The following is an 18766-nucleotide window of genomic DNA, read 5'->3' as shown; positions in this document are numbered from 1 at the left end:
TTAATTTAATTTTTTCTTAAAAAAACGTTCTGATAGCGGTGAATCTTTTGCTTCAATCGGACGTTTGTATGATACAAACAGGTCTACGATATGTACAATTTTGCAAAATAAAAATATAATTTACACTAGATTTACTGACATTAAATGTATGCATTTTTTACTGAAACCCGTCATTTTGCCGTATATATTAAAATTACGTTTGCTGTAATGAAACTAGTTAATTTTATATTAAAGAATACGTTCAAAATTGTGGGAAATAAAGATATATTTCCACAATCTTTAATGATATGTTTCCAAAAAAACATGGATGAAATGGAAAATCTTTGTCATCGTAGATCAATGATCAACATCAAAAAGATGTCCCTCTGAGTATTTCAATATTCAAGCAAAAGCTCTTAGTTTGCGCAAAGATTGGAAGGATAGATTATAAAAATATTTTAACATGGTTTTTCAAGCATGTAACGGTTGGTTTTACAATTTTAAAATGAGGTATTCTTTTCATGTTATTAAATTTAAAAGATGCATATAAAAATGCTGCAAAAGAATTTATTTCTAATTATCCAAAATTATTGAAGATGTAGAATATTCCTCTAGCCAAATATTTCATGTAGATGAGACAGGTTTATTTTGGAAAACTCTTTAACAACGAAAAATATGAATGAAGCCTTCACGCACCTTGACAATTTTTTAAATTTTATGGAAGATTGTGATCCCAATGGAGAACGCATATCTCAAGTGCGTGGGACGATCAATAAAAACATAGCATGTTATAAAATACTATATGAAGAAAAAAAAAAAAAAGTGGAAAACAGTTAACTCTTGATAACTTCTCAAAGGAAACACCCACAAACCCCACTTAAACGTGTCTCTTAAACGCCTCTTAAACATCTTATATTTACTTGATAAATAAATATTTTAAAATACACACAATTTAAATTTTTTTTACTTCCCTCGACTTTCGTACATTCAACATTCGCACGCATTTTCAGGAACCAATGATGTGCGAAAGTCGAGGGCCGCCTGTATTACAATAAAATAAATAAAATCACATCCTACACCTACAATTTTGAATACATTTTCCACGATTTGTTTATTTAACATTAGTTTTTAGTATTACAATCCAAGAAACATTCAATGTGTAGTCTAACAATACATTTTATGCATCTGGCAGGGCAATGTTTATGGCAAAACCCACATCTTGTTCGGTTACTTTATTCGATAACCAACTGATCTATACCATTAAATCTTGCTTTAGTTGCCAGTGAAGATGATTTGCTTGAACCTAGCTTATTACAAATCTTATTTATTTTTATAATAGCTGTTGCAATACGTTTCCTAAAAGACAACAGATCTTTCCACCATTATCTAGAAGCAACTAAGCATTTTGAACTGCCCTATCAATGCAATTTAAAATGAGAAGTATTTACTACTTCCTCTCACGAATATTAATTATATACGAATATATGTTCTGGTCTGATTGCTCTACCCCTTCCATATTTTGATGGATCAGTTGAGGTTGTGAAACAGTGACTTCTTTTAGTTGTTGCGTGTACTGTTGAGTTTTATGGAGCGGGTCTACTCCTATGGCATTTGAGCAAACTGACACCTTACTGTTATCATGCCACTTACATTAATACATATTATTATGTCATCACTGACTCGGTAGTGTCGACTTGTGCATACGGACCAAACAATTTCAGCAACAATAACGACGAAGGCTACAGTAAAACGTAACGCCAAGATATCCGTCTTTCCTTAGTTCAATTTCGCAATTGCATTGTTAGAAGGTATAATGTGACTAATAATTGATTCACCTAGTCGGTAAATTGCTTGGCACTACCAACGAAGAAGTAGCAGCTTCCCTCTTCACACAATCCTGGTCCAGAATTAAGTTTCTAAGATTCCTTGGACACAGTTTTTAATGTTTTATTGTCTTAACATAAAAATGTAAAAGGAAAAAGGGTAAAAATAAAAAGCATATTTATATCAAAAATCTTTTTCAATATTTGAAAAAAATATTTCACAAAAATTGAGGCCACATTTTAAATATGTTAATGATTGTATATGTATCTCATCCATAACAACTTCCAATATATAATATTTTTGTCTACTACATAATTTCAATTATTGAAAATTCTCGATTTACAAATATTCGTATATAGGTATTATATATTTTTAAATGCATTGCGTAAAAAGCGCACATATATCATATAAACTGCACATCTTTGGCATTTTTATACTCGATCATATAAATTTATACAATATTTTTGACGAAACTTCTTTTCAAAAAAATAATAATACATATTGGTATTACAAAAAAATCATTCCTATATATACAAAAATTACAAATTAAAATACATAGTTGCCAATAATTTTTCATAATCTCATTTTATCTATAAAATATACACAATATTTTCTATTTTCGTATAAAATTAACTAATAATCATTGTTTTTAAAATATATATTAATGAAATAATATCCTCACAGAATTATTTTTCCAGCTATTATTTTTCAAAATAAACGCATTTTTATAATACACATAAATAATAATTATGTACAACTAAATTGTAGGTATAGGAAATAATCAAAAGGAAAGAAAAATATTTACATTGGTCCTCGTAATTTAAAAAATAATGTATACTGAGTTGATGTACAATTACGGTGAAGTGATGTTTGAATTATATTAATAAATAATTAAAGCTTATTATAAAGAATAATAAATTATACAAATTTATGAATTATATAAGTGTGTAAAATACTTCAATTTACAAATGAGATCCTTTCTTGACATTTTGATCAGTTGATGTAGAAAATAATTGGTTTCAGTCTTCCGATCAAGTAATAGTTGTAATAGTTAGTTTCTTTAAAAATATCAATAATATTCACTATTAATGGTAACATGAGATTAAATAAATATTTAACTTAAATATTGTATTCAAATTTCATGTTTTTTTCATATGATAAATATATATTGTAAAAGCTAATAGCTTAGATTTTTTATTCAAATAGTTTTTCCTAGGTGATCAATTAAAACAAAATTATAATCAATTTCAGTCAAATATACACAGGTTTAGTATTTATAATGTTACATCAAGAAAACATGAGCAACATAATTTACAGTAGTAAATAAGCTCGGCAAATCAAAGTATATAAAAAAAAACCTAAAACGTTTCTCACCAAACTACTTTTTGACTGTAGTCATAACTCTGTTTTTCGGAGGTTCAAACTTCTGCTGGAGACTAGCAACACTTGATGGCTTAACACTCGAATTGATTGTTTTGTTATTTAGCAATTTATTCGAACTATCACTATTCTTTTTAACCAGCGTCGGTTTAGATTTTTGTTTATCGTTATCACTAGAATTGATTGTGCTAATATTAGACAAGTTTTTTTCGATGCTACTCGACTTTGACGAACTTAAACTACTGTTGGAACCACTTTTATCTGTAGATCCATTGTGCTGTAACACCTTAGGCAAACTGGGTCTAGGTGGTACCACTTTCTTAGTTCCATTATTAAACGGCGGTGAAGGAGCCGATCTTGTGATGCTCTTCGAAGAGTCTAAGGTCTTGACATTTGGTTTTAATGGAGGTTTAGGTGTAGATAAACTCGGCGGCTTTGGTAATTGTGTTTTGACAACTGGCGCCGGAGGCACTGTGGGTTTTAATATTACTCCTTGATTGACCCCCGAAACTTTAGTAATTGATGACACATTTGATTGATTTCCATTATTCACCAAATCGGGAGATTTTATACTCTTCAATGCTGGAGAACAACTAGAGACCAAATCTGGACTATTGCTTTGAACTTGACTTAAGTTCTTTTTAGACGTTTCTGAAGGCGGAGACGTAACTTTTGAAGCACTGAAAAACTTTTTACTTGTCGGTGTGACGATATCCTTTTTAGAATTATCTAATGCTGGAGGTGATTTTGCTTTTTCAACTTGTGACGGCGGAGAAACTTCGCTGTTTGTTGAAGGACTTTTATCTTTCGTATAACTAGCAGCAAACGGACCTAAAGGCCTGTGTAGCGTTGACGAATACGCTTTATACACAGTGTCAACTTTATCAGACTTTATTGGTTCTTTATTTGAATTATTACTACTTAAACTATGAACCGGCACCACTGGAACGTTAACGGCTGCAGGATTTAAATATCCACTGCTAGTCGTCGAAGCTGCGCTAGATATAGATTTCAAACCACCCATGTTACTGTACTCATTATCTTTTGGTTTAAAACCGAGAGTGTTTGCATAAGTGCTGGATCCGTCATCAAAATCAGTTTCGTCGTCTGATAGCGGTATACCAGATTTCAAAGCTTCTTGTTCTTTTTTCTTTCTTGCTAAAGTAGAAGTTGAATATATGGAGTCAAAGTTACGATTTTGAATTTCAGACACAATTTCGCCCAACAATCCCATACTTTCAGAACTAGAGGAATTTAGATTGTCAGCTTTCTGAGCCGAGCTGACAATTTTGTTTATTTTTTCCGGAGACGGCTTATTATATGTATTGTTGCAGCTTTCATAAGGAGGTGGACTTTCTTCAATGACTGCATAAATATTATCAACTGACTCTTCGTGTATGTTGGCTAAAGAAGCATGATTCTCTGCAATGCAATCGTCATATTCAGGACTTTTAGAATCATTCAATTTTCTATTATTTAAAGAACTGAATCTTTGCTTTTCTAAAATTGAAGGATTTTGATAACCCGGAAGAGCAGGTAACTTTTGAAATATCTTCTTATTAGTAACGCTACTTTGATTCGATTCCTGCGATAGATCCGGTCTTGGCGGAGGGGGAGAAGTCGGTCTATTCGCAACTGGAATAGATGTGGGCCTCTTTAATCCGGACGGTTGTCTCATTGAACCAAACGCCGGAAGCTTCGGTTTCTGTGGTGACGTCGGTCCTCTCATACTCTGAGCTCTCATAATAACAGCTTTCGAATTATCATCTTCAGAATCAGACACAACCGGCACAGTGTTTGTTGGCAACTCAATCTCAGATATTAAAATTGGATTTGAAATCTGCAAATTTTTCAATTTATCTTTATCAATGTTTTTTAAATTCTTCACTTGATTATTCTGATTTTTGGGAAGCGAATTGCTTCTTTCTACAGGATTTCTTGATTTATCACTTTTTTCAGACTTCAGAAATGAAGCAATTCTGTTAAGGGTTGTGGTTGTCTCTTTCGGTTTTTTATTGGATTGATCTTCAACTGCAAATGATACCGAATTGCATGCAGAATTTGGACTACTTAGTGGTCGTTTATTATCAGTTGGTAATACTGCTTTTGGCGCAGAAGGAGCTGTTCTCAATGGAACCTTATTCGCCGGTTGAGCACCATTGCTGTTCTTCAATGGTGACATTAGCTCCTTCGCTGTACAAGTAGAACCTTCTAATATAGGATTGGATATAACTGGTCTTGTTATAATTATATTGTTAGGAGGTAAAGCTGGAGCCATAGAAGCACAATTAGAATTTTCAACACCAGCGACTATATTTTTAGTTGTATCGATAATTTCGCCAACTGACGATGCCGACTTATTTAATGTCGCAGCTTGTTTGTTCACATTCAACGCTTGCGAGTTTGATCTTGGCAACATGATTGAAACTGTAGGCACACTCGGTATCGGTGGTGCTAAACGCTGCGGAACTTTTTGTCCTTGTGTAGGCGAATGCACTGAAGCGAGATAAGGATTAGCACCTTTATTCACGTTTATTTGAGCTTTATGATTAATATTCAAGTTATTGAGCTTGTTCACTTTGTTTTTTACAGAATTACCACCGCTACTCGACGTCGGAGAAGTGGAAGTAGATTGGTTTTGTGAACTGAACGATACGAACGGTTTGTTTTGTTCGTTCTCAATTCCAAAATTTTTATTTTGAACACCGAACGCCTCTTCTTGTTTTTGAATCGGAGTGAGAGAAAATCCTTTGAAGTGTCCGAAGAAATTGTTATTATGTACTGCTGGATCGTTCGACGTGTTTTGTACTGGTAACAGGCTGGAATTCATATCGTCGGGGGAGAGGCGAGGTGTAGTCGGAGAAACAGTTGTGGGCAGAGAGTTAGAAGGACTGTATAAACCGAGACAGCTCGCCCCGCGTGATATTCCACGTTGAAGACCACCTTTTGTAGGCGATTTTGAGCTAAAAATTGAAAAAAAACATTAGTAAATTACACAATAATAATTTAAGTTTAAAATTAGTAGTGCAGTAATTTAGAAACTAGGCAAACCACAACAACAGAGGAGAGTATGCTTATTAAAATAAAAAAATAATTATTTTGTGAATGTTTTATTAATATATTATTACAACGTAACCAATAAGATAAGCATAAATACACAAAATTGTAAGTGATATAGTGCAAACAATTATAAAATAATTTAAGCAAAGAAAGAATTTAACATGCTATATTTTTTAATGTTAGTAATAGAAGAAATAGAAGAAAGTGAAACTTATTATAAAAAAAATACATGCATTTATTAAATAGTTACTAACAGATAAGCATTTAGTACTTCAAGATAAGATACCAAGGCATAAAATTATTTATATAAAATATATTTTATTAAAACGAATCTTTGACGATCAAATATTATTTATCTATCATATAAACTTTACAATATAATCACAGCGTATTTTGTATTAAAATTCAATGGATATTTGAAATCTATTGCTATAAAAACCCTGTAAGTTTTAACTTATCTTAGTATCACGTACATTTAGGCACCTCCGAATGGTCACTATTTCTTAAAAGTTAATGAAGTATCTAAATTTAAATTGTCAGATTCTTTGTTTACGTGTGCCATATTTGACAAATATCTATCCCTCAAAGCCTTAACAGAAGTGTTCTTAATGTCATTATCATAATTGGGAGTTTTAACTGATAGTACTTCTGCGCTAGTACACATTGTTGAAGCCGTTGATGCTTCATCGCAGGAGTTGTTACCATACATTGTAGCGATATTCACATCAAGGGTTAAGCGCTTTGGATTCCGGTCTGAAACAACATTTTTAATAGATTGATTACGACCGTCTTTATTGACATGAACTGCCTCAACTTTTGCCGCTTTTTTATCATCCCTATTGAAGAAGCCGCTGTGACGAATGCTTAAAACTCTGGATTTGTAAGCGGAAAAGTTGTTTTTAACATGTTCGTTGGTCGTCGATATCAATTCTGGTTTTTTAATATCGACATTATCAAGTCTGCTGCTTTTTTTTATTGACGTTTCATTATTATCTACCATGCAAGCATTATTATTAAAACACTGACCATCACCAAAGCAGGTAAAAAGATAAGAACAAGCCAAACTACAAGGATCACACATTGAAGATTGTTGGTTTTTTACATACAACGAGCTGCTGGATCTTAGCCAACAATTTATGGCATTATGTCGAGAGTAATAAGTCAGGAAAGCCAATAGCAATGCTGTAGTTACAGCTCCAGACAATCCTATGCATATTAACATAACCCAATCCTTATGAGCTGTAACGTAAAAACAAAATTGAGTTAGTATTATATAAAATAAAAATCAAAGAATTATAAAATATACCATCTGGATCACTTGCAGGGCCGGAATCTAAGCTTCCGCCCGGACCTGGATAGTCACATAAAGGTGGCGCGTATCCTTTGAAACAATGGCAATGACCTAAAGAATTACAAACTCCGTGACCGGAACAATCTGACGGACATACTATGCCTGTATCTGAATTCGATTGAACGCTCATTCTTAACGAATCTACTGACATACACTTCTGATTAACACACATCTGTAAAAATATTTTTATTAAAAAAAACTACGTTTTGAAAGTATTTTATCGATTAAAAGTATAAATCACCTTTCCATCTCCACATTTAGCACCATCGGGCACTAAGCCTGGATCGATTTGATTCAATCCCAAATCTACTATGGCTGTCCTACATGGTATTATGGAACCTTTACTATTTATGAAGGAATGCGATAGAATCGCAACACTTTCCATGCCGAATTCGAGCCTTTCGTTGTAATGTCGACAATGAAGCATACCACAATAAATGTTGTCATCTTGGCAGGAGAAAAAAGTTTGCTTCAATTTACTATATCCACAATTGCCGTGTCTAGTTCCTTTTTTGTTCATTTCATAGCATTTTTCATCACTACTATTACCGGAAGGTCCCCAGAGTAATCGACATTGATCCGTATGCGTTCTACACGATCCATGATAGCAAAAAGCCTATAAAAACAAGCAATTTAATATACATATATATAAACATATAAAAGGCAATATGTATTTATTTATACAGTTATATGAATATTCTATACTATAATTAGTTTCTTTCTCTATATGTACATCTCTGCTGCAAATTATTAAGTCAACACAACTGATTCCATAACGTAATCAGTAACTAATCAATGTAGAAGTCGAAGAAATAAAATTCACTTAATTAATGAATTAAGAAAAAAATTACAGATTATCTAAAACTCTCAATCAAAGTGGAGTATCACAGTAAAAACTAACCCTTTATTGTGCTGCTGAGGAATTTGGCACCACCAAAATATTGAAATAGAACAATATGTCTGTGAAGAAATTGAAGACATACGTATGTATCTACACCTATGTAATCCTGAATGGCACAGTTAAACGCGAGAATATGTTTATTAACAGATTCTCATTGAAGCAGCTCTAATAACTAACTAGCCTTTCTTTCGCCATAGTAATAGATAAATTACAATGACAGTCGCTTAATATCCAAGTGTTTTAAGTGATACAATATAACTGGAAATAAAACGCGGGCTAGTAAAATATGATCTAGTCAAAGATATATTACTTTTCCGTGATCGCAAGTTTCAGTATCCATCTTGAAGATATCTTCAGGACAGAATTCAGATTGACCTGTACAGTATTCAGGAAGATCGCACTCACGTTCAGCGCTTCTGCATAACGTTCCAGCTGTGGATGGGCGACATGTCTGTAATAATAAAAAAATATTAAATCACATGATATAATCATAAATAATATATTTTAATCAAAGCACCTGTAAATCACAGCATTCGCCAGTAGCACAAGTAGCATTGGGATATAGCATGCAAGTTGCGGGATTGCAACAGAAATTGTTGGAACAACTCCTAGCCAATCCGCAATCGCACTGTTCGCCCGGTTCTACGAACCCGTTACCGCACACGGGCGAATCGAAAAGTCTCTTTGGCTTATTTCTGTAAAATATTTTTTTTAATAACACAAATATATATTTTATATACTTTTTATTATGAAAATATATATACTTAAGGCAGTAGTCCATTCCGTGCTCAAACGCTAGAGCTAAGTACTCGAGAGAACACGTCGACCAGTGTGTCGGACTTAGATTGCTACTCGACGGACTCATGATGCATTTTTCTTCGGGACATTCGCAATCTTCAGTGTCGTGTTCCATGCCAAAGTTATGGCCCATTTCGTGAGCGATTGTTGTGGCGACTAATCCGACGACGTTTGAATGGTCCATTGCTACGCCACCGGAAAACTCGAAAGTGCATATGGGACCCTTGAGTGCTTTACCAACGACACCGCCTTCAAACTCTTCACGACTAGATTTGATAATGCAATTCTTAAAAAATGAATTGAGGTACCGTTACATTGAGGATAAAAACTTACGTCAACAACTGAGCATTGTCATTCGGATGATCTTTGACCAACTTCTCTCTACGATAGTGCAAAAAATTCGTCAAAGTTACATCGCCATTTTTCGACAATACAATCTCGTCATATTCCGTCCACACAACGACACCGACCAAGGCAATGAATATATTTAGAGGAGTATATAGCTAAATTCAATATTACAAAAAAAAATATTATAATACATAAATATGTATGAATTGGATAGATTCAAACTATACTAACCGAATTAATAATATTGGCAATGTCTTTGCAATGGTGAATCACTTTGGCCGAGTCCTCCCCGAGCTCCCTATACTCCTTATTGTCGACGACCAAGACCAGCTCGACGTATCGCGACTGTTTGTTAGCATTATATGGACCTCTGATTTGAGCATCATCATCGGTGGATCTTTTAAACTACACACGCAAATTATTGTAAAAAAAACGTTTTTGTTTAAAAATATAGATAAAATAACTCACCCTATTAATTCTCTTAAATTCGTCATGACTTTTATCGAGAGTAAAAGAATCAGACTTATGATTGTGTGAATGTGTTATATTTCGACCATGACCGCCAACGTATCCACAAGTATGATTTGATATGAGATCTTCGTGCTTATAGACAAAATGTTGTCCTTCAATATCATTATTTTCTGTAATATGAAAATTTAATAAGTTTCACACATAAGAGCATAAATCTCACTATATTAAAACATACCATTGTCATTTTGAATATAGTGCATTGTAGAGCCGTCGTAAATTACACCTCTAAGACCGCGACACGTTGATATTGCCACCCATGAACCTTCCACCCCCCTAATATTACCCACATACTGACATAAGTCCACATCCTATAAATTAAATATATTATCTTACTACATGTATTATCGTGTTAAATTATTATAATAATTTACCTCTATATTTGGTTTATCGACTACGTCTTTTCCTTGATTTTGATATCTAACAAAGAAATTGTCGGGAATCAACTCTCTGTTCAATCGCAAATCTAACACATAATCTTGACCATTAATTTCATAACCTATTGTTAAATCGTGTGTATGTAAACCTTTCTGTAAAATTTATTATTATTAATACCATTAAATAATTATTAATTTTGTATATTCTGCGTTACATACCCCTTCTCTTGTTGTTGAAATTTGTCTTTTTTCTCTCCCATGATATATTTTTGGTTTAATCAGAGTGTATTTACTAAAATCTACTGATGCTTTTCCTGTGTGTTGTGTTCCTGAAAAGAAACAATGGTTCATCTTGAGTATAAATACAATACAAAAATATTTAACATATAATAATAATAATAAACAGTTTGTATGTTTAATTTATCTATAATAGATCCCAACTTTGATACTGATTTTTTATTATGATATTATTTTTCTTTGATGTCATTTTAAAATAATTTACTTTTTAGTCATAAATATTTAATACTATTAGACATTAATAATATAACTAATCTACACTGTAATAATGTATTTTTTAATAAACACCAATATTACTCTTGTTTTAGATTAATATGAAATGCAAAACGTGTCTCAAAGTCTACAAACGGAACAGTGACGAATCACTAAAAAAATAGACAAAAACGCAAGCAATATATTTTGTCAAAACGATTCATTAAGATCGCATGAGCATTACTCTAATATATTATATTATGACCTTTAGTTATGTTTTATAATACTTTTCGATAACGCGATTTATTGTTTGAATGATGGAGGTGAATTATTTTAATTTCTAAAATATACACGCATTCAGCCGTGGTACGACCTTCTCCCAATGTCGTACCACGTACCCCAGCTCGCGCAATTTTTTTTATAGTTTGTTATATAATCTTATAATATAATCTTCGTTATTTGTTCAATGGATACGAAGTTAGTTCGCCACCTCTGCAAGCTAAATCGCCATCTAAAAAAAGACAGGGTTTCATTCACGAATCATAATGCCTCTGCAAGGGTGACCAATCGTCGCGGCTTTCGGAGCTTTATAATTAATATATAAAAACACTTTTTTTTTGTATGAATGAACGAACGAAAAAAATCAACAGCGACGGTGAATACCGCGACGGCTAGCTGGACCAAGGCCAAAAATATCTGGGTGACGGCGCCGAAAGTCCTCTTTATATTCTCTGCACTGAAACGCGTGCCGCATCCACCAGAGACCACTGCAGAGGGTTTTCAATTCCGGCAATATATCCGACAAACGTTCCTTCATGATCCGACTCTCCAAATTAAATTTGCATACACTCTTGGGAAAGCGGTCGTTTCGTCTAAACGGCCGTGTCATAATGACATAATACGCATAATCTTTTACCATAATCGCGCATGAAAAGTGAATCAACCGTCTTCTATCTTCTATATTTATATGATATAACAAAAAAACACGACACGAACTCAATTATGTCGTTTATCATCTAATAAGTACATACATATTTGAGTGTGGGCGGTATATTTACAAATGCAGTAATTTGAAACATATTTTTATACTAATGCACCAGATGGTCACAGATCCAAAAACAATCAATAAATAGATATTTTACACAACCAAAACTAACTAACCAAAAACGAGGGACTCTTTCCGTCACATAAGTTTTTGGTATTTATTAATTGTAAGTTTTTCGTTGCAATGTGACAGGTGTTAGCTCGATGCGTCACTACGAGGTAAACACAATCAACAACTACTAAGTAAATAGTGAGACACCAAACTGAAATTGAAGTCTGTAAGTCAGTGACATATATTTTTATTAAATATAAACTAGTATTACAGCTTACAGTCGAGATGTCACTATGCAGGACCTAGCTAAATTTTATTTTAATTATTCATTACGATATTCCGTGATATTAGAATTTTTTTGGAAAACCTTCTTTGTGATAATCGATTGGAATTATAATCGTGTCTGGGAGATCGGAATTGGTAATTCTAGATTTTCTTAATCTCTCAGATCGATCAGGATTAGTAATATAAATAAAATTTCGATCGATCATCACCATTGGCTGACGGATTCCGTGCTGAACACAGAACTGTTCGACGATAGATACACCGTGTTTAGAAGAGATAGATGCAGCAGAGGAGGAGCACAAATTCAATTCGAGATTCGCGCAGGCTTGTGCATCTCGATGCTGACGGAGAACATCTCTGGATCCTCGTCGAGACGAAACGATTATATGCGTGTTATATTTTCCGCCGAATCAATTAAAAGAAATGCACAAAAGTCACTCCTATTCATAAAAAGGGTGACAAATTATATATAAAGAATTATAGACCAGTCGCAGTGTTGTCAGCTCTTGCTAAATTATTTGAAATAATTATTCATAAATATCTCTTTAATCACTTTCGGCAAGTTTTGTTAGACCAACAGCGCGGGTTTCGTCCTGCCCGTTCCACTGTTACTAACCTTCTGTCGTTCACCAAAATGGTGACAACTTCTCTCGATGCGGGAATTCAAGTAGACGTCGTGTATACAGATTTTGAGAAAGCCTTTGACAAAGTTTGTCATAGGTTTTTATTAAATAAATTGTCGAACCTCGGTTGCTCAGATAATTTAACTCGGTTATTCTCGAGTTATTTAAGCAATCGTAGACAGTTTGTAACCTATGGTGGACGATTGTCCAAAGAATATTTTACCCCTTCGGGGGTTCCTCAAGGATCCAATCTGGGACCTCTGCTTTTTGTGTTATTTATTAATGACATAAATACAGCAATTAAAAATTAAAGTTTTCTTCTGTACGAAAATGATTTAAAATTATATAAATGCATTCGATCTGTTGTGGACTCCTCTCTACAAAGTAATTTAGACTCTCTGTGGAGATGGGCTTCCATTAACCGTCTGCCCTTTAGTGTCGGAAAGTGCCATACTGTGTCATTTTCTCGATCCCGTTCGCCATCAGCTTATTTCCACCATCTCGGTGGTAACATTTTGACTAGAGAAACTTCCACTAAAGATCTCGGAATCACTTTCGAGAGCAAATGGAGGTTCTCTCTACACATACACGACGTATGTGATAAATCTTCCAAGATGCTCGGCTTTGTTATGAGGAATGCCTTTCACTTTGACGATCCGTCAGTTATTCGCATCCTCTATGACACCTTAGTTCGTAGCATTCTTGAATCGGGATCTATAATTTGGAATCCCCGAATAGCCAAATATTCCTTTAAGTGGAAAAAATTCAAAAAAGGTATTTAAGATACCTTTACAAAAGGACATTTGGTTATTATCCGTACTTATATCCCAGCGCCTTTCTTTTAGGAGCGTTGGGATATGATTCGCTGAGTTCTCGCAGAAAGCTGTATGTCGCTAAGCATTTTTTTAAATTACTAAAAGGTGCTGTCGACAATCCAGCTATTCTCGAGGAATTCCAGTTTTGGGTTCCGGAACATTTTCGAGAATCACGATCGAGACCTCTTTTGATGGCCGTTAGGGCTAGGAGATCCGCACTTGCCGACTCGCCTATAGCTGTGGCCATCCGGCTCCTTAATACGCTGGCATTACATATTGACTTATTTAATGTTAGCTATGAGGATCTGATCCAGTTTATATCATTTAATTTTAATATTTTATAATTTTTTTGTTATGTTTAAGTATTGTTATATTTATGTATATATACGTTTTTTATGTTTTATAAATTTAAAATTTGTTTTCGACCATCGTGGCGCATTGGGGTAACCTGTTAGGCCACGATGGTCTTAATTTAATCTAAAAATAAAATAAAATAAAATATTAGGCTTTACTAGATTTTCCTAATCTCACATATGAATATCGTAATGAACATTTATAATAAAATCAAACTAAGCCATGCAAAGTGACATCTATTGACTGAAATTTTATAGTATCACATCTATATAAATCTCTGTCAAGACCAAGACCACTCTATAAGGTCGCCGTTAACACAAAAAACAACCACTGCATTAATACTACTCCGCAACAATGACACGCTTCGTCACCTGCAATAAGTATCGTTTCGCAAAAATGTACGTATTGTACAACTAAATAAAAAATTAGAGCATCGTCGCTCAATCGGTACCAAAATTGCTTCAATAATTTTTTGTTCCACAGCAAACAAATTAAAAGTTAACCAAAAACCAAATATCCCGATTAAATCAGTTATTTTTATTTCCAATGACGCGGAATTATGGCATTAACCCCAAGTGTACTAAAATAAATTGCGGCAGTGTCGTAATAGTACTTAAAAAAACACACATGTGTTTTGTCATATTTTAGTATCTAATACCAATCCAAGTTGGCGCAAAAACCGCAATTAGAAACTACTTCAATCAATTAATTAATCTAAAGAATATCCCGAGCGTCATCCGCCTAAGTCTCGTCGACTCTTCGAGTATCCTTTTTGTCTTCTCACATTACGAAGATAGCACACACACACCAGCCAACAGGATGCGGAGGGTAAGATTGTGTTTCCATTTGTATCACATGCCCATTAATATATCCTCCGTCAGTTCCTGCTCTCGACGACAACGACGATAGAACATGTGATGGCAGTCTCTTTTTATTCCTATGGCGCAGACCGAACACTTGTCCTTGTTTAGCGCAAGCACTCCTCCGAATTGTTTCTACCGTAATAATTTAACGGTGAGTGTAATGTATCGTAATGTCGACAGGACCGTTGCAGTGGTAGAAATACTTTGATTGCCCGTGCATCCTGCTCTATGCAGGTCAGTTACGAAATTATATATCCTGGCATCGCGAGACTACAACGGAAAAAAGTACGTTGACACCAAAAACTAAAAGGATAAAAAGAAAAGACGAACGTTACAGAACGACAAAAATATATTCTCAAGTTTTATTCTCTTTCGTGTCTTTTTTCAGTTAATAATATATATGTATTATTTTCAAGAAAGTAGCAAATAAATATAATTTATAACATATTCCCTTGAAAGCTTGAGACATTCTGTATCGTTTTTTTTAAACCGACTTAGCTTCCTGTGGGACTAGGAGTGCGCTTATTACCCATATGATTCTACAGGAAGTTAAACTGACAGTAGTATCATATAAAAAAAGTTAATCAAATGTCTGCCAGAATTGTTTCCATAGTTTAAGTAACAAAAAAAAATGCTGAAACTAAATTAGTTGGCAGTTGAACAGAGAAGTTGGGAGGTTTCAATAATTTCTAACGAAAGAAATCGTTGATTGATTGATTGGTTGATATAAGGATAAATGTGTATGTAATCACAAAAATTGTTGATATTTTTATAATTTGTGGTTATTCAACACTCACTGCTCGGTTTACTGTTTTGAATATCAACAATAATTTGATTCAATAACACGATAATATATAATTACGCATTATAACTGTTGACAATAGTGATTCGTTTTGAATTATTTTTTTATAAATATTATTATGCTGCCAAATATCAACATCATTTCCTAATTAAAATAATTCAAATAGTTTTTTACTATTATGAAACTACTATGTACGACAATATGTTTGCCACAAAGATAATGTTTTCAGTTTTTTATTCGTTTCTTTGATAAGACTACTCTAAAAAAATCAATGGCAAATAGATTATATTAATTACAAATATTATAAAAAAATATGTATTGACATGAGGTTTTAAAATAATGTTTAATATAAAAAACACAATACGATAAAAATGTTATTGTATTTTTGGATTTTTTTTAATCACTGTTTTAATGCGCATGTCAAATGCTAGCCATATTAAAGGCGTAGTTTGTGTTTTACTGCTCGGCGATTTATTTATTTTGAAAGTAACAGAACAATCAATTTGCAATAAAATTTGCGTTATGGGTACAATCCTGATGGACAAAAAGCACTTATTTCAAGTAGTGTGGGGTTTTATTCTTGTAACTCGTTAATGACTTTGACCAAAAATCAATAAGGATAAACTAGACAATAGAGTAAAGGATGGGGCCACACAAAAGCCCTCGTTACGACTAGAAAAAAGTGGTTTCACATAAATAACACGCAAGGATTTTCCGGTGCATTGAATGAATATTTCTTTGTTACAAGAAACAATATATTACCGGAAAACAAAAAGCACTGTAAGGCTACAAAATACCCGTTGCACAATTCGACCTCGCAAATGTCACTTTCTAAAGGCGTATACATGTTTTATTTTTCTAAGAAGCGAGTGCGAGCAAGTTTTGCAGCCCTGAATACTTAAGGCTGGTGTCGAATGAAGAGAAGACTGACACTAACAGACACTGCCCGCCCGCGGACAAAATACGGTCATGGACGCTCACATCCTGAGAGGGACTCCACTATACGAATACCGCAGCAGAGGGATCAACTTATGCTATACTATCGCTGCCACGCCAATCAGAACTCGAAGGATCTTCCACTAACATCATCCCTCCGCCAGATTCTCCACCACAATTAGTTAATAGTCTTTATTATTTTAGGAAAATTTCAACGCATGTGCCTTACTTGCATTCTACAACCAGTTTTATAATCGAAGTGTATATTCTCATTCTAGTATTTCTAATTATCAGCTCAGAAATTTATTGTATTTAAAAACGTTCGTATTCTTATGAATATTTTGTTAGCAATCGCGTTTTTCGTTCAATTTATAATATATCTTTGGTACTCAATCCACTACGGACAAAAACATCAATACAATTATTGTGATACCACTCCATCCGCCAAAGGAGGGGAAAGAGCGACTTCACCGTGGCCATTAAGGAGCACAAAGGACACCAGAGAGCAGTGTGCAAAACTAAAAACATTTTAATCAACGCAGGCAACGATCCAATCCCCACTGGCGTATCGCAAATTTAGAGACCACACGCACAATTAAGCGCGTGTGCCGATTTCTTTGCCGTATTGTACATACAAACAGACCGTGACAGAGTGGTCCGGCTCGACGCCATCATCCATCCACTTATTCCTGCTATCAGGCAGCGCCGAAAACTCATTTCACAGCATTGCGCGTCCATATTGAAGGTATAATTTATATTGAACACAATTCGCACAAATAACGCATTGAATAACAATATAACGAACACTGGATACATAAACATGCCATAACGCCTCGAAACGATCTATATAAAGACAGAGCTAGCTTTCGTCTCATACTGAATATTTACATACGAATAGAAAACGACACTTTCGCGCCAACGCTGTCAATACATCAACGGCAATCTAAATTCAAATAAATTTTGAGTACTTTATGCAATAAAAACCCAGACGAATATGTATGTATTTAATAGAAACATCTTTCAGTCGTAATAAAATATTAAACCAGCGTTTCTTAAAATGTTAAATCCGACATATGTAAATTAATCTGTATTCATTAAAAATTATTGCATATGTATATGCAGTATAAATAGTATTGATACCATCAATATCCAGTTAGGTTAACAGTTATGGAGTAGTAAGAAGTAATTGTTAAGTCAACCGTAAAGTTCATTACTCTTACTTAAAAGGGTAAGTAAATAATTATCTGCAATGCAAGTGTATTTATAAATATGTTGACGCACTGTCACTGGTGTTATTTTTATAGTCCAATTGCAGATAATTATTAATTCCCCCTTTCATATTGTTTATTCTAGATTAGGCTAACTATCTGTTTACTTTTAAAAGTGTGCGATACTACTTTTATCATAAAAGTAAACTAATAATAAAAGCGCATCGCAAGATGCGTCGGCGAAGATTGACGAATACACAAACACAGCTCCTCAAAATATATTTTACTAAATTCTTGAACATTCTCAGTCAGTACAGAAATAATTTGTTTATATATGAAGATCATCTGCATAGATAATTCATAGCAAATTTATGATTTCGCCTATTGATTTGAACAAAAAACTTATTTTTACCAAGGGGGTTCAAAAGTTGGACATCAGTGTTTTATTTTTTTTAATATTTCGATTTCATTAAGATTCATAGTATTTCGTTCAATGATGTACATTTTTCTGACCTAATTCAATAGGGGGGGGGAGCAAATACCCCCACCTGACCCCCCCTGTTTAGAATCCACGTCAAAAGCAATAAAATCGTGCAGTCGCCGTTGCAGTAGGAATGCTGTTATCCAGCGTATATTATATGACTTTTTATAATATAAGTACGACTTTGAAAAAATACATCTAAGCCGAATTTTGACAAATAAGAGAGCGCAAAAAATAATTATCCCTTCTCAGAAGTCAAAAATCCACG

General features: G+C 33.8%; 1 protein-coding gene across 1 annotated transcript in view; it reads right to left on the bottom strand.

Moving 5' to 3' along the window:
• Positions 1 to 1980: 1980 nt before the first annotated feature.
• Positions 1981 to 18766, bottom strand: part of Meltrin (disintegrin and metalloproteinase domain-containing protein meltrin) — a 52955-nt gene continuing 36169 nt past the window's right edge. The window contains exons 2-14 of the mRNA XM_088193630.1: positions 10766 to 10875; positions 10544 to 10699; positions 10348 to 10480; positions 10110 to 10282; positions 9873 to 10046; positions 9627 to 9796; positions 9260 to 9559; positions 9013 to 9190; positions 8806 to 8946; positions 7836 to 8210; positions 7550 to 7766; positions 7350 to 7482; positions 1981 to 6146 (exon numbers count right to left, since the gene is read on the bottom strand). Coding sequence (XP_088049756.1) covers positions 3182 to 6146; positions 7350 to 7482; positions 7550 to 7766; positions 7836 to 8210; positions 8806 to 8946; positions 9013 to 9190; positions 9260 to 9559; positions 9627 to 9796; positions 9873 to 10046; positions 10110 to 10282; positions 10348 to 10480; positions 10544 to 10699; positions 10766 to 10875 — 5225 coding nt within the window. The 3' untranslated portion in view covers positions 1981 to 3181. The remainder of the gene's footprint in view (positions 6147 to 7349; positions 7483 to 7549; positions 7767 to 7835; positions 8211 to 8805; positions 8947 to 9012; positions 9191 to 9259; positions 9560 to 9626; positions 9797 to 9872; positions 10047 to 10109; positions 10283 to 10347; positions 10481 to 10543; positions 10700 to 10765; positions 10876 to 18766) is intronic.

Source organism: Plectrocnemia conspersa, unplaced genomic scaffold (assembly GCF_051122295.1).
Source record: "Plectrocnemia conspersa isolate PC_06_02 unplaced genomic scaffold, ASM5112229v1 ptg000009l, whole genome shotgun sequence".
Classification (NCBI taxonomy): Eukaryota; Metazoa; Arthropoda; class Insecta; order Trichoptera; family Polycentropodidae; genus Plectrocnemia; species Plectrocnemia conspersa.
The sequence above is the reverse complement of the archived record's forward strand: the minus strand, read 5'-3'. Positions and strand labels throughout refer to the sequence as shown.